General features: G+C 39.4%; 2 protein-coding genes across 2 annotated transcripts; one reads left to right on the plus strand and one right to left on the minus strand.

The window, feature by feature from the left end:
• Positions 1-214: 214 nt before the first annotated feature.
• On the plus strand, positions 215-8,458 carry CHRNA3 (cholinergic receptor nicotinic alpha 3 subunit). Its single transcript, XM_086756969.1, has 6 exons — positions 215-331; positions 2,287-2,426; positions 2,505-2,549; positions 3,876-3,985; positions 4,778-5,789; positions 7,270-8,458. The coding sequence occupies exons 1-6, from the start codon at positions 277-279 to the stop codon at positions 7,396-7,398; spliced, it is 1,491 nt and encodes a 496-aa protein (XP_086613095.1). The 5' UTR covers positions 215-276; the 3' UTR covers positions 7,399-8,458.
• A 34-nt stretch (positions 8,459-8,492) lies between these two features.
• CHRNA5 (cholinergic receptor nicotinic alpha 5 subunit) lies at positions 8,493-27,771 on the minus strand. Its single transcript, XM_086756957.1, has 6 exons — positions 27,642-27,771; positions 17,239-17,390; positions 16,333-16,377; positions 14,844-14,953; positions 13,058-13,889; positions 8,493-11,225 (listed from the first exon to the last, which is right to left on the minus strand). Exons 1-6 carry the CDS (start codon positions 27,769-27,771, stop codon positions 11,064-11,066), a joined length of 1,431 nt encoding a protein of 476 aa, XP_086613083.1. The 3' UTR covers positions 8,493-11,063.
• Between the last annotated feature and the right edge of the window lie 61 nt (positions 27,772-27,832).

The raw sequence follows: 27,832 nt of genomic DNA on the forward strand, positions 1-27,832 counted from the left end.
GGAGACTGCTCTTTGCCTACAATAACACATGTTTTGCCTGCAATTTATTTGCTGTTTCTAACGCTCTGACAGCCTGGGTAGCTAGAAAGGGGGCAGCACAGCAAACCTAATGGGAGCTCACTGCGCAGAACTGTGTTCAGGGTCCTGCTGTCTGCTGCTTCCAGGCGTTTCACGCATCGGAGGAGCGGAGCTCTCTGCGCTTCCTATGCTCATACAATCCTGGCAGCTAAGCTCATCTTCAACAGCCTCTCTCGGCAGGCAGTAATTCATAACACCATGGAGAGCACGCACGCTCTCCTTCTAACTGCTGCTGTTTGCTTTCTCTCTCAAGGTGAGTGATCCTTAATTTGTTTATTCTTTGTTGATGAAGGGGGGGTTGAAAAGGTGAAGAGGAGATGGCTTTGGTGCAAATTATTGTAAGAAGTGCTGAAGCTCACTCCAAACTATAAATGTACAGAATCCTAGCACAGCTCTTTTTGTAACACAGTTTGTTGTTGTTTTTTAAATGTAGTTAAGTAGTCCTGATTCAAGATGCCAAACAGGACACACAAAGCCATTTTAACACGAAGAAGAGAAAGCCCTTTACATGTAAAGGTGTGGTTTTACATAGTGTAGAGAAGATCACAAGAAAGTGACAATATTAAACAGCTTTAAATATGTGCTGCAAACAGTGCACCTTCTCTCTGCAGATATGGAAAGCACCAAAACATTTAAATAATTAAAAAAAAAAACAAACCAACACATTAATGCACTTCTTTAGATACAGAGGATGCTAGATTTAATTAGACCTAAAAAGGCTGGGAATTTGGCATTGACTGTAACAGAGTCATTAAGATCTAGCTTTAAAATTATTTACCTAAAAGACTTGGGAATGTTTATTCCAGGAAATGTTGATCTTAGAGATATGAAGTATCAATAAATAAGGGCAAGGCTAGCAGTTAAAAGTGTGGAAAAAATGTGTTCATTTTTTAGTTAGCAAATTGGCTTGAATGATTTCACTAATCTGGAAATAAAATTGCCTTCCAAGTGAACAGGAGAAGGGGAAAGGGGGCATAAAAAGAAAAAAACAACAGTTTCGCATGAGGGGGACCCTTCTTGTCTTAGGGAGAGCGGAGCTCTTACACAGACTGGGAAGTAACACACCTGCTTTGGGAAACACAAAGATCAGTCACTTGCAGATACTTCTTCCTCCCATTTCTTTCTGTACTGAAAAAGAACTGTCTGGCAAAAAATAACCATGTCTTTGCAAATATCTGTAGATTCATATCTGTGTTTCAAATGAACTGTAGAGTATGTGCAACAGACTTCAGTTCTGTGCCTTTGCCAAATTCCCACTGTGTCTGTCATCCATAAATGACAGAACAGGCCTTTTTTTTTTTTTCAGTTGGAGTGCATGAGGATGTGTCATCCAGAAGAGAGTTTAAGAGAGTCCCCTAAAAATAAAATGCCATTGTCTTTAGACAGAGTCCAGCTTTCAGGGTGGTTATTGTGTAGCTAGTTCAGAGAGTAAAAAGGTAAAAACACAGACGCTCACACCTCATCCTGAAACAGCTGAAAGACCTTGTTGTTTAAGAATTTCAGTTTGCAGCTTTTCTGTCAGTCACAAGGCACCACAAGCAGCAGTCACCAGTGGCAAAATGGACATAGGTATATATGATAAATAAAAGTTACTTCAAATAGTAAATGGGTAATTAGCACATTTCTTTGAATGTGCTGAAAAGTCTTTCACTATAACGGTTAATAAATTTTAAATCATTTTTAAAATATTTTAACAAGCAGGCTGTTATCATCACTACAGTCACACAATCATGACTCAGGCTAGAAAGCTGCGTTCCCCTTTCCTAAAAATCCTCCGATTGCAAAATGCTCCAGCAAGCGGCCTGGTCTGTTGGATAAACCTTTCCCTTCTTCTGCTCCACACTCCTGCAGCTTCAGCAGGTCTAGGGACTAGGCCTGTGAGGAGAAGGTGCTTTTCCACCTCCAGTTCTTCAGTAACTTCCTAAAACTATTTTTTGAACCCATTTGTAGAGATGTATGTGAGAAAAACTCTATCATAGCATTGCCTTTCATTGCTTTTCTTCTCCCTGCCTAAGTAAATGCCAATCACGACACACTACTACCCACTTAGGCGAGGCCTGGCCTTTCCCCATGCATCACACCGATGCCAAGCTGTTAGCACACAGCAAGGCGGGTTCCAAATGTGGCATGGCCCCCTACTCCAGCCAAGCCTCCCCACACGAGGTGCTGCTGCCTCAGAGGCCGCTCACCCCGCTGTGCCTTCCGCAGGCTGCGACAGCTCCGAGGCCGAGCACCGGCTCTATGCAGCCCTCTTCGAGAGCTACAACCAGTTCGTCCGTCCTGTCAAGAACGTCTCAGACCCTGTCATCATCCAGTTCGAGGTGTCCATGTCCCAGCTGGTGAAGGTGGTGAGTACCCAGCCCCACCGGGGAGCCCACGGGCAAGGGGAGGGCCATCTCCTCTCCCAACACACCTCTGTTTTCCAGGATGAAGTCAACCAGATCATGGAAACCAACTTGTGGCTCAAGCACGTAAGTAGAGCTCACTGACAGGCACCCACTCGCCTTCTCCCCAGAGCGGGCGGCGCTCTCCGCTCCGGGCGGGGGGACCCCAGCCGTCACGGGCCGGAGGCGGGAAGGGTCGCCCGCCCAGACAGGCGTCTGCGGGCTCCCGGGAGCACCAGGCTGGCCAGGCCAGCGCCAGGCCGGCCTCCCTCCGGGCACAGCCGCAGCCTGGGGAGCAATCAGGAGCACAGGCAAGGCCGCCACCGCCGCCCGGGGCTCCGGCATCGGCCGCGCCCCCTCGGCGCCGCTCCCCGGCGGGAACGCTCCCGCGAGGCCTCCCCAGCGCGCTACTGCCCCCTAGCGGCCCGCCGCGGAGCGCTGGGGAACGCTTCCCGCCGCAGCCGCCAGCACCGACCCCGCGCGGCAGATCCCGCCGCGCCGCTCGCCTGCGCGGCTCGGAGTGTGCAAGGCCGGAGGGCGGGGGGAGGAGCAGCGCTGCTCGGCCCGGCCCTCCGCGCGCCCTGCCCGGGCAGGGCTTGAGCCCGGCCCCGTGCAAAGGGGTATCTCCCTGCTCCATACCTGACCGGCCAGAAACATCACCACCAAGCCCTCCATCTTTCTGCCTGCGCCAGCTCTGGGTGCTGCAGCATTTAAACACGGGCCTGGCTCGGCGTGCAGCTGTTAAAGTCAGGTTGTGAGTCACCAGCTGCAGCCCTAACCCTCCTAGGCTTAATATATGTTAGTATATGTTGACTTCACGTAAAAGGGCCTTTATGGGTTAAAAATGCAAGTACTCACTGTTGCAAGCAGCTTAATAACCAACTTAATTCCTGCCTTCAGCTTAATATTCAGTTTTGCTAAACTGCGGTTTAACGAGCCCCAGTGAACAAGTCTGACTGAACTGAGCAATGACACCTGCGGCTCCAACCCACCTGCCCGGAGTCCTTCACTCAATGCTCACACCTGGCACCAGAGCCTCCTATGGATTTGTGCTCACCATCTCACAGAGACTTGGCTTTTTCAGACCTAAGTTATTATCAACATTCTACACTCTCTGTCAAGAGAGTATCTTATTCCCTCTTTCACTATGTTTCAGCTACTGAGTAGACACTCCTGCGACATGGAGTCACACTTATTGCTCTAAGTCATATCTAGAGCAATAGGCCTAGATAATGAAGTGAATAAATAATGAATACACCTCAGACATAGTGTTTGTTAAAGAAACATCTAATCATTGTAGCATCCAAAATCAAACAACCCTAGAAGTACTATGACAGCACTTGGTTTGAGTCTAGTCCACTGAATTTCAATTTCTTCACAAACCTAACACAGACTCATTTCTTTCCTAATTAGATCTGGAATGATTACAAGCTTCGGTGGAATCCAGCAGATTATGGAGGTGCTGAATTCATCCGAGTACCATCTGGCCAGATCTGGAAACCAGATATTGTTTTATATAACAAGTAAGATTCTTGCATATTTATGTTCTTAATTCAGGGAGAACGGGGCTGATGTTACTAGTTAAAAAAAAAAAAAGCACCAGCAAGCTCACTGAATTAACTGAAAAAGCCTGCTTTTCAACACACCTGTCCCGCATGTCCCTATTGCGGTACTCACCTCCGTGCCATCTACATCAGCATCACTAGGCAGGAGCCAGCTCCTAACCGGGAGCTGCAAGTGGGCAGGCCAATGTAAACTTGGCTTTTCCCCTTCACAAGCCCCCACTTTTACTATTATTTTTATCACTGTCTACAAGGAAGGTGGCAAGAAACTCCATTAGACTAGAGAGTTCTTGTCTGTAAGTCAGATCTTAAACTGAAAAAAACCTGAAAATTCTAGCTGTTTAGCAGTCAAACTCACAGTGTGACACCTTTACAATTACAGTGTTGACAAGTAAAAGTCACAGGTAAACTTTACTTTGGATGTCAGTTTCTGAGACTGTGAGGGGCCAAACTGTAGCTAAACGGACCCCTCTGATGTAGGGAAGCCGTTCTCAGTGAAATGGACTTAGCTACACAGATCCAAAACTTTGGTCTATGGAACAACAGTGATATACAGCTGGTTTTTTCCATCTAACTATGCAAATTTATGACAGATGCTAATTCTGTCCTGTACCTGCAGTTCAGTTCCCTATCAACATCTAATTGCCGAGTTTCCCAAAACAGATGAAAGAGTTAATGTATATGATCTGAATGTATGAAACTACTTGGAGTAGTTACGTTCTAATTTTTGTTATTTTTTTATTTGGTTTACAGTGCAGTTGGGGATTTCCAGGTTGATGACAAGACAAAGGCCTTATTAAAATACACGGGTGATGTGACGTGGATACCTCCAGCTATATTTAAAAGCTCGTGTAAAATAGATGTAACCTACTTCCCATTTGACTATCAGAACTGCACCATGAAGTTCGGTTCCTGGTCTTACGATAAAGCCAAAATTGACTTAGTTTTAATTGGCTCTACCATGAACCTGAAAGATTACTGGGAGAGTGGCGAATGGGCGATTATTAAAGCTCCTGGGTATAAACATGACATCAAATACAACTGCTGTGAAGAGATCTATCCAGACATCACATATTCCCTTTACATTAGGCGTTTACCTTTATTTTACACCATCAATATGATTATTCCATGTCTGCTCATTTCTTTTCTGACTGTATTAGTTTTCTATTTGCCTTCAGACTGTGGTGAGAAGGTGACACTCTGTATATCAGTCCTTCTATCTTTAACAGTGTTCCTTCTTGTTATCACAGAAACCATACCTTCTACTTCCCTGGTAATTCCACTTATTGGGGAATACCTCCTTTTCACCATGATATTTGTAACGCTATCTATTGTCATTACGGTATTTGTACTTAATGTGCACTACAGAACGCCCAAGACACACACAATGCCTGTGTGGGTGAGAACCATTTTCTTGAACTTACTTCCCAGGATTATGTTTATGACAAGGCCTGCCAGTGATGAAGAGAATAATCATAAGCCAAAAACATTTTTCACTTCTGAGATTTCAAACTTAAATTGCATCAACAGCTCCGAAACCAAATGCTGCAAAGATGGCTTTGTATGTCAAGATATGGCATGCAGCTGTTGTCAGTATCAGCGAATGAAGTTCTCTGATTTCACTGGCAATCTCACAAGAAGTTCAAGCTCTGAGTCTGTAGATCCTCTGTTTTCATTTTCAGTTCTGTCACCAGAAATGAGAGAAGCTATTGAAAGTGTTAAATACATTGCAGAAAATATGAAAATGCAGAATGAAGCAAAAGAGGTAAGAACATATTTTACTGTTACTCAAACTGCAGACACCATTTGCCGTTAGTGTGTTTTGTAAGAAAGAGAGATCTCAAAACCCACTCCCCTCCAAAAAAAAAAAGAAAAGAAAAAAAGGACAACACAGACCATTATGTTATGCAAGTAAATTACCCAAGCTGTATTAAAATATGTGCAATTTTGAAAGTGGATAATTTTGGGGAGCAGCTCTGTTGCACAACATTCTCTTTACTGACAACACCCATACTGAGTGAAGCATGTTAAGGTAACCACCACTAGGGAAACAGGCTTTAGTGCCCATCCTAAAAGGTTTGGAGTGAGGATTTTCCAAGTTATAATCTTAACAGTGGAATCTGCTGACTCTGTGGTGTTTAGAAAGTTACATTCTCCCTCGCACAGCTTACCGTCAATAACAAAGAACGTTAAGAATGAATGTCCTTCACATTCTGCTGCTGCTGGGTAAAGTGCTGTAGCTAAATGAGACAACTGCTGCAAGACAGGGACCATCATCTTTCATAAAACTGCATCTTGATGTAATAAAAAAAAAAATTAAAGTTTTCTTTTTATCATGTTCCTCAAACATACTACAAGCAGTAGCCACACCACCACAATCATAACTGAATTTAAATCCCCTGTACTTAAAGTTAGAATGAAGCTATTTTGTTTACGCTGAAACCAGAACTTTAATTAGAATTAGTTGGTACAGAAAATATGGGGTTGTTTTGGCTTTTTTAAGTCTACCTTAACAAACAAGTTCTAAGCTAAAAAGTGCAAAAATTTCAAAAACAACAAACTAATTATTCATTTATTAGCCTTCCAAAGTAAAAATTTAAATTGTAATCTCAAAAGTAACTAAAATGATCACCTAATGTTTTTACTAATATACAACATATATAATACTTCAGTATCACTCTTGTTATAATGCCCACTGTAAAAAAAATACTTAGAAAAATCTGCTTTTTGAAAACTCGGTTCCCTCTCTTACATGGAAGGTAACTGGGTTAATTTTACATCATGCATGAGAACAATCAAATTTCAGTACTACATAAGAAACATAGCAAATAATTATATACCCATTAACCCTTGTCTTTCCACATACTGCCTAAAGACCAGTAGGTGCAGTCTGTTTTAGTAAAGTTTTCTGTGCAAACCTTGATCACCTAAGAATGTAAAGCTTTTCACTTTCATTTTGTGGCATACAGAAGAGAAGTTGTATCTCATGAAGTCCAGTGTCTCGGTGAACTACTCTTTGCATTTGAAGAAGTAGTTTCTGGCTTTGCCACAAATAGCATATTCAAATAAAGCTGCTTCAAGATGAATTAACTTGTCAATTAAAACAAAGATATCTAACTCTTGCACATATGAAAGACATCTACATATGGAAAAAAAAACTGCTTCCTATATAAAATAATACTAATTGCTAATGCAAGTTATTAATCTAATAAACATGCCTACTTGCTATTCAATTTATTTTTCAGATTCAGGATGACTGGAAATACGTTGCCATGGTAATCGATCGTATTTTTCTATGGGTTTTCATCCTGGTATGTATTCTAGGAACAGCAGGATTGTTTTTACAACCTTTGATGGCTGGAGATGAAATGTAAAGATTACAATAGTATGTTGTGAAACCAAATAAAACTCTTCCCAATCAACTCTGCACCCCCACTCCAGCACCTGATGTCTCTTCGATGTGTAGTAGAACAAGGATCTCTCTTGGCCTCAACTTTGCTTGACCAAAAGCTTTGTTTAAAGTGTGACAACGTGAAAAAAATAATGTTTGAAGCTTTGTGACAGCTAATCTGTAATACGAGCTATGCTTGACAGCTACTTTTTCCAAAAACTGGAAAAGATGTAGGTAGTACATTAAACTTTCTAGGAATGGTTTAAGAAGGGGTTGATAAACTGAAAATTACATGAATATTGTGAAAGTCAAGACCGGTTGAATACTTTGGGCTACTAGATTTCTTTCCACAAGTCTGGTGCCAAGTCTCTTCAGGCCACAACAGGATCTTCTGGGAATACGTTCATACTGAGGTCAATAAATGCCCTCAAGAGGATGAAATAATTTAGGAAGAATATATACCAAATTGCTAGAATGCAGACATTACCACTTGGTGTATAAACTGACTCAAACAGTGAGAGGAAAGGCCCATGGGCAGGTGTATTATAAAAGGAAAACAAAGAGGTAAATAATAGACGATGGTAAGAAAGCAGCCATAATGTAAACTCTGTGCATCCTCATATTTGAATGTATGTGGAGACTGTAAGAAAAAACAACTCTTTCAAACCTATTAATGTTTAAAACTGTGTACAAGTGAAACATACGCTAAGATGCAGTTTGCAGGCTATGCAAAGGATCAAAATACTTTGATAGGATAGTTTGGGTACAGAAGCATCTTGCTATAGCAAAGTGTTTTATGACAAGGGAAGGCAGGTAGATACAAAATAGTCCTGTAAAGTATGCTAAAATTGCTTGTTAGGCATACTTTTCTTTTTTTTCTAACCAGTAACTGCAGATAATTTAAGAGCATGAATAAAAAATGCAACAAAATACTGTAATGAGAAAATATTTTGTACAAATACAGACTGTTCTCTCTGTACCAAACTGGAAATACAGTGTATCAAGTGATGTAACATTTATGAAAATAAAGAGAAGCAAGCTGTTGAAAACAGTAGTTTGGTTTTTTTTGTCATTTATTTTGACTGAGTGACAAAAACTTATATAAGGTAGCATTAGCTACAGTTCAACACATTCAGGAACAAGTTACATAAGTAAAGGTCCATGCTTCTGAGTCTGTTAAAATTATTTTGTTTCAGATACACCTAATGATAAGCTGAAGACCCCAAGGATTCCAGTGTCAGCCATCTTATCTGTATTTATCATTATCATATTGTAGAAGTGACTAAAAGAATTTCATGCATTTGCAAGAATTGTGAGTTTACACTAGTATAAAGACTGTGACTCCATTGGCCAATACGCTGCCAGTCACCTTATGATATAATTGAGCAGTCTACAAACATCATTTAACAAGGGGAAAGAGATGAGGTGGAGAGTGAAAAAAAATAATATATATAGCTAATCTATAGCTTTACTTACTTTGCTTTGTGTTCAGGTAACAGTAAACTTCAGTAATTCAAACCCAAGGAGGACTATAAAAAGAAATTTCGTATTTGAGGAGGAAATCAGATATCAAAAATATTTCTGCAACTTCCACATAGACAAATTCACTGATGCATTGTTTAATCTTAGTAACACTGAGAAAGTTAAAATTATTATATTAATGGATTAAATCAGATAATTTTTGCAAATTCACCTTGAAAATAATTATGATGGGAATAAAGGAAATATGGATATCTAATGTCAGATGTAACTGTATAACTGAAGAAGAGTAATCAGTACAGTGCCAAACAGTGCTATTCTAAAGGAGATACAGAGAGGGTGGGGGAAAAAAAGGATCAATTTTCCAAATTCTTAACCACGATAAATACCTACATTGTTAAACATATCACAATTTACTTTGAACTTTTCACCTAAAAATGTTGTTATTAATGTATTAATTTAAACAAATAAAAACTTCCCAAGACTTGCTCTAGGTTGGTACTCCTGTATTAGCCTGCAGGATTAAACTATATTATGAAGTATACCGACAGAACTTTGGTGTAGGAAAACCCCCATCTATTTTAAAGTCTCTTCCAGAAATAAAGCTTTTAAAAAAGGTGATATTGGAATTAAATAATTTCAAATAAGTATTTAAAGAATATATTTTAATGAAATAATTTAAAGTTGCAAGTTAGTTTTCAACTCTCAGAAAAAAAAGAAGGATGTAAAGCTGTAAATCCTCACTGCTAAGAGTTACATATGGTTCTGCAAGTGAGAGAAGCTATTCAAGGTAGCTTTCTAAGTTCAGTTTAACAAATCTGTGAAAATTTAATCCTCTGCATTGGGTTACACAGTATAATTTTCAACCCATTTTCTTCAGAAAGGCATTCCCCAATGTGCCTAAAAACTTAATTCTGAGTAACACACAAAGGCAGGAAATGATTAATAAGTTTGCAACTAACATACTGTATCAAATTCTTCATCAAGAATAAAGAAATCAGAATGTTCCATTCCATTAGAATACTTGTGCAACGTGGGAACTCATTTAACTGTCTTTGCTTTCTTTTCCACAGCTGATTCAGATATATCAATATACATGTATCCTGTAGGCATTTTAAGGCTTACTGTATTACATGTTCATGTTAGTATGACAGAATTAAAAAGGTTTTAAATTTAGCAGCAAATTCCACTGAAAATTCATAAAGGCAAAACATAGCCAAATTGCTATTTTTACGTGTATGTTGAATATATGGGAAGTTTAACTGGTGTTTATTATTATTTTAAATTTACTCTGTAGAAACTTTATACTTTTACAACACATTCAAAGAGCTGATAAAAATTCTCCTTTGCGTACTGTAGTAAATAGAAATAAGCAACTCTACTGTGTAAATACCTGCAAATATTTAATACTCACTAAGATGATCAAAGGGCTGGAGCAGCTCTCCTATGAGGACAGGCTGAGAGAGTTGGGGCTGTTCAGACTGGAAAAGAGGAGGCTCTGGCTCTGGGGAGACCTTATAGCAGCATTCCAGTACCTACAGGGGACCTACAGGAAAGCTGGAGAGGGACTTTTGGCAAGGGCATGTAGTGATAGGACAAAGGGTAGTGGCTTTAAACTGGAAGAGGATAGGGGAAGAGGAGGGCAGTGAGGCACTGGAACAGGCTGCCCAGAAAAGCTGTGGATGCCCTATCCCTGGAAGCGTTCAAGGCCAGGCTGGACGGGGCTTTGAGTGACCTGGTCTGGTGGAAGGTGCAGGGGGGTTGGACAAGATGACCCTTAAAGGTACTTTCCAACCCAAACTATCCTATGATTCTATGATAGTAATTTAATAATTGGACTACAGTGATCATCATTAAAAAATAAATCTTAAATCCTTCTGTTTCGCAGAAGGTGTCAGCATGTGCTTTTTAGACATATCATACATGCAGATGCTTGAGAAGGTCCTCTTAACTGTGACCTGATTTAGAAGTAACTTAGTAGACTGGCAATGAGCAAATTGACTTCTATGTGTGCTAAGGATGCCATGCTTTAATATAAACATTTTTTTGTTTTGTTTTGGATTTTTATTTTACTCTCTCAGAAACATGCCTACAAAGAACATGCATGGAAGTAGAGCTACTGCAAAACTCTTCAGAGCCATATTAGCAGCAGACAGATGCAAAAATATTTTATGCATTTGTACTGCCTATATGTGTAGGTACTATTATACTTGCCCACTTATGAATAACAGGAATAAATAACACAAGTGATCCAATTATTGAAACCAGAAGAAAAGTCCATAAGAACATTCGATCAAGCACCTGAGCAATGAATTTCCAATCTTCAACAACCTAAAAAACAGAAAGCAAAGGAGTTGTTCAGAATGTGTCAGAACAGGTAAAAATACAGTACCAAACCCTGGGCAGGAGCTAGAAGCAAAAGTTGTAAAAACAAAACAAAACAACAAAAAAAACCAAAACCACAACAACAACAACAGAAAACCCAAACCAAAACAAACCTTAAAACACACCCCACCAAAACACAAATAAACAAACAAAAATTAACAGGAGACAGCAGCTGTTGTGTTACATACAAGATCTGAAAGCTGTGAAGCTACTGCTACACAAGATCATACATTAGGGAGAATACTCACAGTCCTTTCAAGACTGTTTTCCTTTTTTACAGAATTATTCATATCTATACACAGTTATACATATATATACACAGTTATATCTGCAAGTACAGCAGATATAACTGTGCGAGCAAATTAAAACCCTCCCAAACATCTGTCTTGGATTTGAACTGGAGCTATGCACATTTCCCAAGCCTACTGCTTGTTAAGAAGTAAGGCTACAACAGCCCTAGCTGTGTAGTTTTTAACAACAACTTTTTGCAATTAAAGCCTGCATTCTCTGGAGCCCAAATAACAAAATACAAGTGAATCCCTGTCAGCTGTACTTTAATTTCTGAGGTTTAGAGTCACAACAGCATCACATCTGAAAAACAAAATACTTATCACTTCTCTTGTCATTCACGGTCAAATAGAGTAAGTTCAGTAAGAAAGGAAAACAACCCTTAATTTACAGGAAGTTATGTACTTAATAGCAAACGATTCTATTTGTGTTGTTCATATAATGCAGAGGTATTAGATGCTGGTTTAACAGTAGATACATTTACTCAAAATCTAGGCTGGATCCCTTGTGATAGCATCAGAGTCAAGTCTTGAGAAGGTACATTAGAGGAGTGAGCTTACTGCTAGGCTAGCATGTGAGAACACGCTCTCAGCAACAAGCAACTTTTGAAGACAGTCGTCAATTCTGTTTAAGGGGAAACAATCTCAGGCCTCGCCATCAGAAACAGCAGTACCAAGAGATCACAACAAACTCCTGTATTTCTACACTAGCCTGAAAATAGCATTTAGGTCTCTGATGTTCCATTGGCGTTAGTTTAAAAAGCACAGAAAGAAAACAGATTCATAATGCTCTTACCCAAATGGTGTAAATATCCATTAAGAACAGTTCAGAGTGCAAATGTACAGACTGAAAAAAAAAACCTTTGACATATTTTGATATAATTTAGAGACAAATGATAATAAGGCTAGAAGAAAACAGCCAAGGAGTCATCTAGGCCATCTCAGCCCAAAGTGACCAACATATAGCTATAGCTTGTATTTAAACTAATATAGGTTAGGGCATTAAAAATGGTTTTATTTGGAATTGAAAGCTGTAAAATAAGGCTTAGCAGTATTTACTCTGAAAATGTGAGGCAAATGCATTTTTCAGATAGCCTTCAGGTACAACATTAAAATGAAAAACACCTACTTCTCTCATCATGAAAAAACCATCCAGCAGCACTGTAGGAAACAGTTACAGTACATGCTCTTGTAACAGAAAAGTATCTCTGGAAAATGTGTAATTACCAACATGAACTTACTTCTAGAAGAAAGCAAAAGACTTTAAAGAACCCAAGGGCTGCATTGTATTAGCCCAGTACCTATAAGAATTCTCAGTACTGTACCATACTTCTACTTCTTCCCAGTGGACAGAATTATACGGTTTCCAGTGAAGTAAAAAAACTGGAAATCCCATAGCACATATTTAATATGCAACCACACAGTAAACCATTACTTGGTTTTCCGATTTCCAGTTTTACAAAATCAGTGAAATATGACTAACACACCCACCTCGCGAACTTCATTCTCCTTCATAACGTGCCTTGTAATATATCGGATAGAATCTAGAGCTGCTTCCAAGGTGTTCCTAGATGATTCTGATCCATTCGTATTTCCCGTTTCCTCCTTCTGAGCAAAGTATCTATCTACATGACTTCTCATGCAAAGCAGCTTGGGAAGCTGGTGAAGAAATATCTTGCGAACCCAAGGTGCCATAGCATTGTGCGTAGACGAAGAGCGATGATGAATATTGATAGCAAAGACAGTTATCACAATGGACAATGTCACAAAGATCATAGTAAACACCAAGTACTCTCCTATAAGTGGGATAACTTTAGAAGATGATGGAATAATCTCTTCAATAACAAGGAGAAAAACAGTCAAAGATACCAGTACTGAAGTACAAAGTGAAATTTTTTCACCTTCATTTGAAGGAAGATAGAAGACAAGGACAGTTAGAAATGAAAGCCCAATACAAGGAATAATGAGAAATAATGTGTAAAAAAGTGGCAAACGTCTAATTATAAACGAATATGTAACAAAAGGATACCAGCAGCATCCATCAGTCCTATTTCCTTTGCTCCCTGTTGCAGTCACTATTTCCCATTCTCCATTATCAAAAAAGTCCCTTTTGTCTACATCATAATCTTCAAGAATTATATCAACCTGTGAGCCATCGTAAGTCCAGGAACCAAATTTCATAGAGCAATTTTGGAGGTCAAAGGGGAAGAAGGTTACATCAATAGTACAAGAGCTTTTGTAGTTTGCTGGTGGAGTCCAAGCAATGGTGCCATCATATTTTACCACAGTTTTTGTAGATGTTCCCTCAAAACGTCCATCTGCACTGAAAGAAAAGAGATGAGATATGCATGCAATTACAACAGAGGCGGTGTGGGTGTTTTTAAATAAAAAAAATACGTTTTGTTATTGTTATTTCAGCTGTTCATCCCTTCTCCTCCTTCATCGCCAAAATTTTGTGTGGTGATCATAGTCAACTTTTTTGGTTTTAAATCGGAATCTCACACAGGTAAACAGTTTTGGAAGAATGAAGAATATTTTCACGTTATGAAAAGGTCTGTGCAACTTTCTGTGGTCCCAATGACTTACGCAAGGGACTGTAAAAACTTTGACCTTTAAACAGCAGGACAAAACTGGTGTTCCTATTGGTAACACAGCATAAATACTTTTCAATTTGGCCAAATCATAACTATTGAAGGAAAAAAGTAATGAAATGGGTAAAATAATACTTCTGTGCCACCTCCAAACTTGAACTCACAATCACTAAAACATCTTTTTTCCTGACTCAGCAAGTTAGGAAATGTAAAAACATTGTATATGCACCCGAGTTGAGCAGAAAAGTTAATTTAAAAGCTACTGCTTTTGAGATCTGTTAATTCTCCAAAAAAAAAAAAAAAACCCTCACCTTCAGTTGATTTTAAATCCATGCTGAATATGACTTAAAATAACAAGAATTAGTTGCTTCCCTCCCATCACTCTACACTACTAGTTTGTACTCAACACTGTGCAAGACATCGTTTTCCAATTTAAAACAGTTTACAGGAAGAAGTGGAAATAAACTTTTCAAATAGACTAGAAATTCCATACAGAAGCAAAGCAAAACATGTAAGCATTTAACATGGCAACAAAAATCTATTTGCATTCAGAGGCAAATTCTTCCACACATTCTTAGCTCTACTAAATGTAGATGCATTAATCTATCCAACGAGCCTCCTAAAAGCAGCTTAGATGGTAAGGTTAGAAAGTAAATGTATTTCATATTAAAAGATTAAAGTCTTACTTGTCATACAACACGATATCTGGAATCCAAATAGAATCTGACGGGACACGAATAGATGTTATTCCAGCATAGTCTTCAGGATTCCACCTCAATTTTACATCTATCCATTCCTGTGGATATATGACATGTAAAAATCATTGTTATTGTGAAGTTGATTTAAGCAGGGCAAGATTGGACGAGAACAGATTAAAAGGCAATTTAAAAAATAATCAAACTGGCTTCTAAAATTTGCATACAACAATTAATGTGCTGAGCCAACATCGATTTACCTCATCCAATATTTGTTTTAAGAATCACTTGAAAGTATTTCTGTACAGAACCAAACGTATTAAAATCCTTTTTCAGAGCACGTATACATAAGTAAGAGCTATTACAGCATATAGACAACTGTATTTAAAAAAAAAAAAAAAAATCTTGTTCTGAATAAATATCAATTATTTTGGAAGCTCATCAGAAGTAATTTAAACTTTTTCATCACAAAAAAAAAAAATATCATGCTGCAACTCTCAAGACAGTCGTTCCTATTTCTACCAGCAACACTAAAAATAGCACCACTAAAAGCACAGTAATACTTTGGTAACTTTATACTTGAACTAAATGCTCAAGAGGAAAAAATGCACGTTTTGAAGAATTCACCATCACATAGAATTTTAAATACATATTCAGGTCAGTTCTTATTATATTCTGCAGAAACTATTAAGAGGGCACAAAGTGTTATCATCAACATACTGCCATCTTATACTTACTGAGTGGTCTCAAAGTTTTCAGGAAAATAAAAGCTTTGTCTGAAATTACAGTTACTGGAGAAGAAGGAAATGGGAAGCAATAGGAATAAAAAACCCAAAACAACAAAGGAAGAAGCCCAAACAAAAATAGGTCAGTAAATTAGTAAGTATAATCAGGGTCTGCAAATATTCTTCAAAGTTAAATCAAGAATGATTTATGAGCAGCACGTCCCAAGTTAATAGTGACCACTAAGTTTAGCAGTGGACTCTGATTATCACAAAGCTTGAGGCTGTTTCCTGCCCATAAACAAAAAGCCTTAAGAGGAAAACGTAGCTCTTTATAGCAAGCATATACAACTTGGAAATTTAAATTCTTCAGTGATGTTGATCTGATAATCTCAAATAACAAGAGAAAGATCTTAAAACTATTACACAAACTTATACCTTTCTTAATACAGCTTTTGAAAGACAACTTGGGTACTGAAGCAGTAACTTTTATGGTTGGATATACACACCTTGGTATAGTAAATGGCCATACAATGCTATACCAAATTTCTTTTAATTAGGTAAATTTACTTTTTAAAAAAGTTTTATAACCATTAATCTTTAAAGCATTTCCGGGACATTTTTAAAAGATACTATGTAAAATAAAAATTCATTAAACAACTAAGTTTTTTTAATATACACCAATTAGAAAAGTTTCTTCCAACTTTTGACTTGCAGTTATGAAGCGTCAGAATTTTTAATTCATATTTTACACATACCTGCTTCAACCAGACGTTTGTCGTCATCAATTGATTTTTCTCATCCTATAAAAATAAAGCATATTTTATTTTAAAAAATCTGCACAGAACATTCATGGTAACTAACAGCTTTATTTCACACAGGCCTGGAATTTAAAATACAAAGCACACTTCTAAAAGCATTCCAGTCACTGCTAAGTATGTTTATATGAGAACTTTTTAAACATATAAATATGACCTTTGATTATTTAACTGTTAAAAGTCATATTTCTGCCCTCCTGTGTCTCTTTCCTCCCTTGTAGTTTTTTGGTTTTTTTTATTTGACTATTTTATGCAGTCTTACAGTTTTTCTAGGAAACATAAAGGAAGAGCTAACACGTGGAATACAAACTATAAACAGTGAAACAGTGAACTGAATTTGAAAAGAATATTCCGAAGTGACTAAGTATCAGGGAAAAAAACAACATCTGGTTGATCTCTTTTCCATCACAGGTAGTGCCAAGAGATAATCTTCATTACTATAGAAGTGACATATTTGAAGGCTTAGAGGTTTTTTTGCTGCTTAAGGGGGAATAAGAACAGTATTTGCACATTACTGCATTTTACAGAAATGAGACTGATAAAGTATAAAAATATGTTGTTTTCCCATTGAATAAATAAAACCACAATTCCCTAGGCTAAAGCATTTCATTCACTTTTCTTTTTTTTTTTTTCTGAAGCCACAAGAGCCATTGGTCTTCTCAAACTCTTTGTGATCACTTCTTCATGCCCTCACCTACAATGCATCTTTTATTATGTCGATAATAATTTCAGAGGTTTAATCTATTGTGTTTAAGCTGAAATATGCAGTTATTTCATATGACATTATGTTCCAAAATTTTAAGAATTAGGGAAAAAAAAATAAACAAACTTATTTACTATACATACCACATCTACTAGCTGAGAGATTGCAAGACCAAACTTTATTTTTACTGTGTCATTCAAGCGTTCCACTGGACGAACCCATCTCTGATAGTCTTCAAATAAATGTTTAAACAAACGGTCTTCATTTTTAGCAATAAAAGAAGGTTCAGATACACCTATATGAAAGAAAAGTAATTTATTAACATTAATTTAAATGAGAAGTCTACACAGTGCATTCCAGCATACAAAGAGCTACAGCTATGTTTCTGCAGAGTTAAAGTTCTCATCTTATCTCTTCTTCTCTGGAAGAATGGGCAAGGTCTTAGAAGAAGATAGAATTACATGGCTTTATTAGCTTCTCCATGCCACTATCATACTTTTAAAATCAAGGACTCAGGAACATTAAGATAATTTTAGTCATAATAAAGGCAAAATGCACTTACCATGCAATTATGGAAATCCTCTAAAACTGAAAGCGTATCTATGAGGGACTGAAGTTCTATCATTCTAAAACAAGGTGGTTTGAAACCCTACATCCACACTATACAGGTCTTTATCGCATAACTTGCGCTCCAGTTTGAAACACCAGTCTCTTCATGCTTTATATATTGTTTCTTCCAATGTTTGGTCACATCTATGATGCATAAACTTTGCAGTACTTGTGTAGAGCACTTTTTCCCCACACTGTTTCGCATCTTAAACACATGTGCCAGTCTATTTACCAGTCTACCTCCACCTATTCCAATGTTACATTGACTGGAAGGCACTTTTCTGGTTAAGTAATAGGTTAGATTCAGTTACTTCTTCTTCATAGTTCTCAAGGGGTCACTTCAGTGCCTAGGGACTGACTGATGACCTGGAACAGCTAAAAATCCTTGTATAGCTCACAAAGAAGTGGAAACTAAATGTCTTATTCTGTCTCCTGAGAGAATGAAATATATGTCAGAGCTTTGGCGGGGGGGGGGGGGGAGCAAAAAAAAAAAAAGCATTGTAGATGCAGGAACTGCAGGTAGAGTGCAGCAGGACTTTAAAAGAGATTTCCAAGTTGTCCTGAAGTACCTCATCAAGCAACCAGTGTCCTATATCTTTGGGAATCCACTAAAACCCCTTTTTTCTTTTTAACCAAAGTGATCTCACTGAAGTGTATCATTAGAAACCCTCCTACCCCAAACAAGGCAAGGTTTAAAGTTACTCCATTATGACAACCCATGCAAAAAAATTATATACCCTAAAGAACAAGAGGACAAACTTGGGGAAGATATGGAGAGAGGGGAGGAAAAAAGGCAAGATCAATGTCTAGCTAAGCAACCCCTGTAAGAACAGCTTTCGAAGGCTGTGTCAAAGTCCTGGAGAAGGCCACCACCTCAAGAAGTGGCACAAAGCTACACACGTCACCTTGAAGGCAATGGCTTCAAAAGGGTCTCCAGTTCCCAGACAGAAGTCAGAGCAACCACCAGAAGACATGAACATACGCTCTAGACAAAGTTTTTTACTACTCAATGATGAGATTTAAACTGCTGAAAAAAGACCTAACAATAATCACAGTCAGTTTAAGGGACTGAGTAAACACGAAGATGTTCACAACCATCTCTTTTTAATGCAGATTTAAAATATTATACCATTACAGAAACGTATGGCATGACCTCTCTAGAAATGATGTGCTCACTAACAGCATCCATCTAAAAAAAGATACATCAGAAACAGAAAAGCACCAGAGAACGGCATAAACAGATTAAAACCAGAGACAGTCATCCATACAAGGAGAGATTTAAAAGATTAACATTGTTTTGTTTGGAGAGGAGGTGAATTTAGTGAGCATAACAGAAGCAGATAAAGCAGTGAATGATATACGCACAAAAAACACTTATGGTATTTAACCTTTCTCATAGAAGAAGGTAAAGGAAACAAAAGTATCGATTAAAAGCGGTATAAACAATTCCTACTTGAAGTTCATGACCATAAACATTTGGTGAATCAGAGATGATTAGACATTCAAGAGGACTATGATTTTAGAATTGCCCGAGATCACTAAATTGTCAGTTATGTCAGGTAGCTTGCATAGGATATCAGATCTCAGGTCAACACAGCTTGCAAAGTCTACCTGAGAATTCAACCAACAGTTTGAAGGCTTGCATTTCTTACAGAGATTCGGCTAACACCATTTAAACCATTAATGTAGATGAACCTAGACTAGTTCTAGGTGACTGCAACCACTGCAGCCTAGACAACTAAGACAGGAAACAGAAGTTTTTAAGTTCCCGCCCATTCATCAAAGTGCTGTTGTGACAGCAGCGGCTCTCTGCTGTGCTGCAGAAGGCTGCGCGCGCAGATCCTTTGGACAAAGCGCCCAAAGCTCTGCAGAGCCCAGCCACAAGACAAGCCCCGACCTTCTGCCCTGCAAGTTTGGAGCAGTCCAGTAGAACTATTATTACAAATACTAACTGGATTTTCTTTGAAATTCTATAGTAGCAGCAAAAGCAGAATGTAACTTAAGAAACAGGATGAGCAAAGCGGGAGCAGCAGGACTCCTCTTCCTTCCACATCTTACCATACACTAACACGCTGCTGAACGGTTCTGGCTGCAGGCCAAAGCAGCATTTGGATTTTAAGACAGTTCACTGTTAAAAAACATTCATTTTTATTGATACTTTAGGTGCAGTGTATCCCCATTAGCGAAGGAATTTTTCTTAGTTGTTACTATACATAGATTTGCAAAGTCCTGCTTTTTACAGACATCCAAAAGAACGCTTCCTGTAGACACAACTTAATTTCTCTATTTCTAGATTCTTACTTCCTAAATTATGAACAGTTTTGTGCATATTTCAGCCTAATGTTTCATAAATGCTTGATTTTTGTATTATCATTAATTACATTTCCCTTTTATAGTTACAACTCTCAACTGAATTTTTTGTACAATTTGAGAATGACTCTGCAGCTGGGTATTCTCTCTCCATTAATTGACCTTGAAGCAATGCAGAGGCAAAGTTGCACTTTCACCATTTCTGTGTTCCTGTAAGATGACCTCCTGCACAGCAATACAGCATCTTCAGGGTACGTGCTGTTTCCAGATTAAGCTTCTCTTAAAACACTGTTATCTTCCCTGCTATGCTACATGGGGACACATTCCTTTTCCACTTTTATATACTTACAGAATTTTTTCAAACATTTCATGCTCAGACCTACAATCTACTCACTGATTTAAGATATTTACTAACAATATAGTTCAACTATTTTTTTCTTTTTTTTTTCCTATTACAGAAATATAGACACTTTTTCATATTTCTGGTTTATTTTGTTTATTAATAAGCTAGGGCATGCTTCTCTATAAAAGGCAGCTTACACAAAGGAGAACCCCACGAGGAGGCTGGAGATGGTAACAATATATTAAGAGTTGGTAAAAATGAAATAAATACTAAATCAGATGGTAAGAGATTATGGAAGCACTCACCCCTGCTACGAGCTCACTGTACTAAAAAAAAAAAAAAACAAACTTAGAAGATCTGCAGCCTTTGAAGGGCAATTCTAAGCATGCCTGGATTTGTGTGGCTTTATTTTTGTTGAGGTCAGGTAACTTCTGCAGTCTAAATCATCAGTGATAAATCCCAACAACAATATTTACTTTATAATTTACACCTGAAACTCTTCTCTGCTCACTCCCTCTCAGTGTGATACCATGTTCAGAAAAAAAAAAAAAAAAAAAAAGCCTAAATCACATGAGAAAACACTGGATGGCTGAAATTTGAATTCTGCAAAAAGGACATAAACATTTATGCACAAAGCAGACTCATGATTCCATTTTTTAAACACTGAATCAGTTGGAGCAGACTTTTGACAAAATGCTAAGTAGAAATTCTAATTAAACACCTAACGTTGGACATAATTGTGTTTAAAAATTCAGTCCTACCATTTCTTCCCTAAACATGTGTCGTGGTTTTGTTTAGTGAGGGGGGGCCTAAGGTGGCAGCTTCTGTAGGAAACTGCTAGAAGTCGCTTCCCTTTGCTCAGTGGACTTGGCCAGGCCTAGGGCGGACCCGCTGCTGGCCCAGGCCGAGCCAATTGGTAGCAGAATGTCCCGTGATAACGCCTCTGCGATAATGTATTTAAGAAGGGGAAAACAGAAAAAAAAAAAAGAGGAGAGAAGATGTGAAGAAGCTGAGCGGGGTAGAGGCGCAGACGGGGAGGCGCAGGCCTCATGGGCCTTGCAGGCCTCACCCTCTGGCCTCTTGCCAGGTGGCTGACTGGGCCCGACTCGGTCCGGCCTGGCTGCAAGAAGTGGAGAAGAGATGAGAATTGAATAAGATGTAAAAAAGATCCTGAGAGACATCTACCAGCCTGTTGTGAGGAACGGCTGCAGATGCCAAGGTCAGTGAAGAAGGAGGGGGAGGAGTAAGGCAGCTCCTGGCCAAGATTCCCCTGCAGCCTGTGGTGACGACCATGGTGGAGCAGGTTGTCCCCCTGCAGCCCATGGAGGTCCACGGAGGAGCAGAGATCCACTTGGAGCCCATGAAGGACCCCATATCGAGCGAGGTGGATGCTTGAAGGAGGCTGTGGCCCAAGGAGGGCCCGCTGGGACAGCTGTTCTGGAGGGACTGCACCCCATGGAAGAGATGACCCACGCTGGAGCAGTTCCACGAAGGACTGTGGCGTAGGGGTGGGACCCCACAACGGAACAGGGGAGGAATGTGAGGAGTTCTTCCCCCAACCATGAAGCAGCAGCGTGAAACAACGTATGATGAACTGACTGCAACCCCCATTCCCTCTTCCCCCCTGTGCCGCTCAGGAGGGGAAGGTAGTAGAGATAATGTTAAGCCTGGGAAGAGGGAGGGGTGGGGAGAGGTTATCTTGTTCCCTGTCTCATTCTCCTGCTAGTTTTAGTAATAAATGAATAGTTTTCCCCAAGTCGAGTCTGTTTTGCCCATGACGGTAACTTTAAGGATTTCTCCCTGTCCTTATCTCAAACCTCGAGCCGTTTTTCTTATATTTTCTCTCCCTGTTCTCTCGGAAGGTGGGGGGAGTGAGAGAGAGACTGCGTAGTCTGGTCCGATCGGGGCTGAACTACAACAACATGTAACAAATTTCTATAATAGAAGAACTTTGGAAGAGGTATTTAGAAAAGAGGAGGAAGCATTACAGAGATCTTAGACACATGAATAGCATGACAAAACACATACGTCTATTCATTTGGTTGACATTCTGCTAGTTAGTAGGCAGACTTTTTAAAAGCTTCAGATAAATTACCAAAATGTTATTCTTCTGTAAAAACCTGTCTTTTTACATTGTTTCTTACCATATAACCAAGGGAGGAAGTTTCTTAGCATCTTAATATGATTTTGCAACAGCATTCTTTTTACAAGAATTACTGGTGAAATATTTAATGTTACATCTATACCTCATATCTTTTCATAAATTTGTTTGTTCATTTTAAACGAGAGCATCACAGTTCATGTTTCTCCAAAGAATAAACTTTCTTTGAACTCTATATTCCTCTGCACTTCCTTAGATAAAGTGTCCAAGAATGCCATCAGGATTTCAGGCATAACACTGGTCCTTATAGTTTAGAAAATGCTTTGAACTACATTGTTTAATTGATATAATTGAGTGTTAATGATTTTAGGTTTTCTTTGGATCGCTCCTTGATGCATTTTCAAAAGAGGTCCATGGGAGAAAGGAAAGGGTGACTTTTTGGAAGCCTAATGTTAAGATGTAGATTCAGAAGTAATACATATTACTAATGCAGATTTATAGTCATATATCACTATAATGGAAAAGAACACTACCAAGGACAACAAACACGGCAAAATATCCATACTTCGTAGTTAACATTAGATTCCTTAACCATGTGCTATCATAATATATAGACTGTTAACCACAAATCTAACTGCTACAAACTACAATACAACTAACAGTTTGCCTACAAACCAGGAAGGTGAATGAATATATACAGTACACCTCCCTTCAATACACTAGTATATTTATTAAGATTATATTGTGATTTTTTTTTTGAGTAATACATTTTACATAATTTATAACAAAGGAAGCACTTTGAAGTCTACAAGCACAATGGTAGCTATTTAAATCTCCCTCTAAAAATTGTTCAGTGATAATTTTGAGAGGGAAAAGAAAAAGAAGTTTTCCATATTTCCTATAAGCTGACTTATTCTATAGCATGCATCAGTGCTTTCCCTCCTTTAAGTTTACAAGTTTTCCTGAAACAAATCTAGTCACATCACAATACTTCAGCAGCTGGTGACAATTTTAACTGCAAGTCACAGTTACATTGCAGAGACAGGAAAAAGTAGAACAAGATCATGTTCAATATTAACTACACAGATCTCTGTCTAAGCCTTCCTTTACATTTCAGACAATCTCCCACCACTACTTCATTAAGCAGATAAGATATATAATGTATTAAATGAAGTATAAAATGGATGTTTTATTTCTGTACTGATTCTCCCATTGCTTTAAAAGGGCCATGAGTCATACTTTCTGTACAGTCTCTTATTTTTTTGCCTACTTTTCCCTCTGTGCTTTAGCAATTGCCCCGAATCAAATCAATAACCGTCAAGTGTTTCGTTCACAGTAAACATTTAGAAAGATCAAAATCATCTTTACTAGAATGTAAGTCAAAGCAGCATTACTAACTCTATGCAATTTACTGAACGGAAGTCAGAAGAGACAGCTATTACATTCTGTAATTCCTACAAGTATTTTTTTCCTCCCTTGTTTAAAAAATAAAATCAAAGCCCATCACAACAACTACAAGCATGGAGAAGGCTATTCTTGACCATTTCTTGTTGGTGTTTTGTTTTTTTTTTTTTTTCAAATTTGCTTTCCTTTCTTTTGTTCAGAGGTTGTCTTGGAATTTCAAGGGTTGATAGTACAAAAGTGACAGCTTTGCACTTCTATCTCTGTGCATTAATACCTGCCTGGCAGCTGCTAGCTGCTGCAGGAACTTTTATGATTTTTCATTTACTCCAGGGCTTTCAAGTTATTGGGAAGATTTCTGCCTTCTGTCTTACCTGCACATCTATCTCCTGCCAATCAGTAGCAAAATAAAATACTGTGGACACAAACCAATCAAGGATTTTGAACTACAATACTGCTTAACACTTACCAATATGAACACTGGTACAAGAGCTGCACACAGAAAGCAGGGAAGATGTTTCTTCCATTCAACTCAAATTTAAAAGATTAACGTTTCCGGCTTGATAATTGGAAAGTAGAATTAAACTATCCCCTAACAGCTTAGCATCAAGGGACAATTATGGCCCATATTAATGAATGCATATATAAGTTTGATTAATAACAGCATAATAGACTGCCATGTAGTTTGTAACTAATCAAGAAACAGATACACAATCAACTACAGACGGCCAGTCAGTCTTCAGATTAAGAGCTAACTGGAGCACAAACCATTCCTTTCTGAATACCTGGGCTACAGATTCCACGGTAAATAGACACCACAGGCCAAAGAGCTCCCTGAACTCACAGCCAAGCTATGGCCAGCAGTAGTCTCCTGATTAACAGCCACCTACAGTGCTAACGTTACAGGTCTGCGGCATGGCACAGCATTTCCTCCTGAGTTCATGGACACTAATGTTCTCCACTCAGCTTTCAGCAGGCTGAACTGTGATCCTTCTCCCTGTCCAACAGCTAGGGAACGTGAAAAGGCTGCCTTATGTCAGGCTGCCTCAGGGTAAGAATTCTGGTCAGTCTGAAACCAGTGGGACTTTTTCTGTAACAGATCCAGGATTTTGTCATCTCTCTTTTAACCATTGCATCATTTTCACTGACTGCTGACCTATCAGTAAGGTCTGAGGACAGCACTCTGGAATGCTGAATGCAAGCAGCGAGAGCAGATAGCACAAGGAACAGGAGGAAGAACATGTAGAATCTTAAAAGTAGAACTGTTTATTCATATAGATTTAGAGGGTATGCATCATGGAAGTAATCACAAATCCACAATTTAAGTAAATAAGACCTTTATGCCAGTAAGACACAGGCCTTGGGCTTCTCATGAGTTGCCAGTGCAGCCCTGGATGCTGCAGAAGTTGCGCACTGGCATTATCTTCTACCACAGTAACATTTTGTTCATGCAGCTCTATTCCAGTCTCGGACACACTGGAACATACAATCCTACAGCTCACAGAAATCAGAAAATCTGTTTAGAAATCAGATACTCTGCTCAAAAACAGACACAGAGTAGATTTCAGAACATATACTATCACATAAAAAACAGATGTACCATTCTGAGAAGTGGGAAACTGCAAGTAATTCCTTCTGCAGTTCCTTCCACAAATCAACACAGAGGTTTCTCCACAAATGCTCACATTTTTCTTCTTAAGAATCTCTGAAGAAAGCATAAAGTCTTTTAAGAGAAAAATCACAATAAACCCATACAAGCAGGAAGGTCTGTACCTTCCTATTGGGCAGGGAGAAGGACCCAACCTGTTAAACTGAGCAGAAAACATTTGGGTGTATGAACTCCCAAGGAAACACTGTCACAGGTCTGCAGCGCAGACAGCAGTGCTATAGGTGGTGGTTAATCTCAATTTAGTTTGTGCATTTAAGTGTCACCTGTCAGTTTAAGATTCAGAGCAAGGAACAAAACTTATGATTTGATTGTATTTTAAATCAGCACATATTTTGTCTGGTCAAATCAGAGTTATCCAGGATAAAGGGTGAGTTCACCTCCAGACTACTAACTAAAGGAAACACCAAATTAATGTTCAAATACTCTTAAAGTATCATTAAAAAAAAAAAGTCACATCCATCATGCACTTCTACTCATTAAAATGGCTACTGTACCACATGCAAAGCAATACCTCTGAAATAATTTTAACTGAATGTGTGCAAGATACACTGATTTAGGTTATTATTTCCATTTGCCCTCTTTTTTAATAATAGGTAGCTATAATGGTTTTCATCTTCTTAATAGCAAAGTTAATTTTATTTCAGAGCAAACAAATTGTGAAAACACATTCTATCCTCATTATCTGTGATCAGTTCTCAATGAAGTCAAAACTGTTGGCTTGTGTCAAAAGGCAAAATTTGGCTTAGACTGCAAGTAATTCCATACAGTCATATACAGGATAACATAATAATTTTGCACAGTAATGTCTCTCCCATGATGAAAAACACTGCTTTTCCACATACTGAGACCAAGAAGTCTTTTAAGTCACATGCAGCAAGAACAGATTGAGTTTTCGTATGCTGAATTAAACTAAGACGTCAATACAGCTTACTTCCCTTAAATCATACTTATGATAATTTTTTTTTCAATTTTGAGCTAATATTTAAGAAGTCAAGTTTATTTTTCATTCATTTCCTTTCTGCTTGTAAATACTGCATTTACGACTTCAAGACAACTTTTAGTAATGGGACCATAAGTTATGTAAAAGCAACGTTTTGAAGTAACTATTTCTACATAATCGTTTGAAGGAGCATTGATTTTGCTCCTTTAATCTTTGCGTAATTTTATAAACACTTTAGGTTCACATGCCACTTTACATCCTTCAATTCTGACAGTTACATCCTGATTGAATTATGAGACTGACTCTTTTGAAGGCGAAGAAATAATGCATAACCAAACTAAAAAGAATTTCGTTGCATCTTCTGAAGAGGGACATTTTTTATGTGAAGCCAGATCCGTGTGCGATATTACAATTATTAAAATATATTCTGTAAATTTACCTCTGTGCCAGCTGCAAATGCAAGGAGCACGCACCACAAACCTGCAGTTGCACCTGGTCTGAGCGAGGGGAGGGAGCAAAAACGGAAAGCCACGACACCTCAAATCTTCAAAGAGTTATATACTCATTTAAAAAGCACAACGAAACGCACGGTCGTCAGGACTGACACGCACCTGAAAAGCCGTAGTTTGGTAAAAGCTTCCCCCCCTGCCCCCCGCCCCACCCCTTCTGCCAAAAGGGCAGCTCCGGTGGGCCCGTCCGACCGCGTTCCTTGCAGTCAGGTTCGGTTTTCGTACAAACCGGCCGAACTCCCGCAGTCCCCACCTCGGGGCTGCCCAGGCACGGCCAGACCCCCGCTTCCCCGTCAGATCCGCCTTAGTTCAGCCTCCTCTGGCAAAAGTTGCTGGCGTGGAGAGCGTGGCCGCCCCAATGCCGGCAGCGTTTCCCCCCACCCGCAAAAACCCGCCTCCCTTTTCCCCCACGGAACGCGCTCTCGCCACCCCGGGGGAACCGGAACGGCCCGGGGAGGCAGCGGCGGACCCCGCACAACCGCCCCCGACCCCCGGCGGCGAGCGAGCTCCGCACAACGGCAGGTTGAGACGGAAGCCGGGGTTCAAGAGGGCTCCTCGCTCCCAGCTGACCCTGCCCTCCCCTCCGACGCCCCCTCAGCTTCTCCGCCTGCCCCTCTTCCCCCCCGGGCCCTCGCCCCCACGGGGCCGCCCCCAGCCGCCTTACCCGCGTAAGGGGCGCGGGCGGCGGGGCCGGCTCTGGGCAGGCCGAGAAAGGGCGCGAAGAGGCAGGCGAGGAGGAGCAGGAACAGGAGCAGGGGGCGGCCGCAGCGCAGTCGGGCTCCGGGCTCGGCCATGGCCGGGGCACGGCCCCCGCTGCCTCGGAGCCCCGCGGCGAGGACGGGGCGCAGCCCCGGG

The sequence above is a fragment of the Chlamydotis macqueenii genome, chromosome 12 (assembly GCF_036417535.1).
Source record: "Chlamydotis macqueenii isolate bChlMac1 chromosome 12, bChlMac1.mat, whole genome shotgun sequence".
Taxonomy (NCBI): Eukaryota; Metazoa; Chordata; class Aves; order Otidiformes; family Otididae; genus Chlamydotis; species Chlamydotis macqueenii.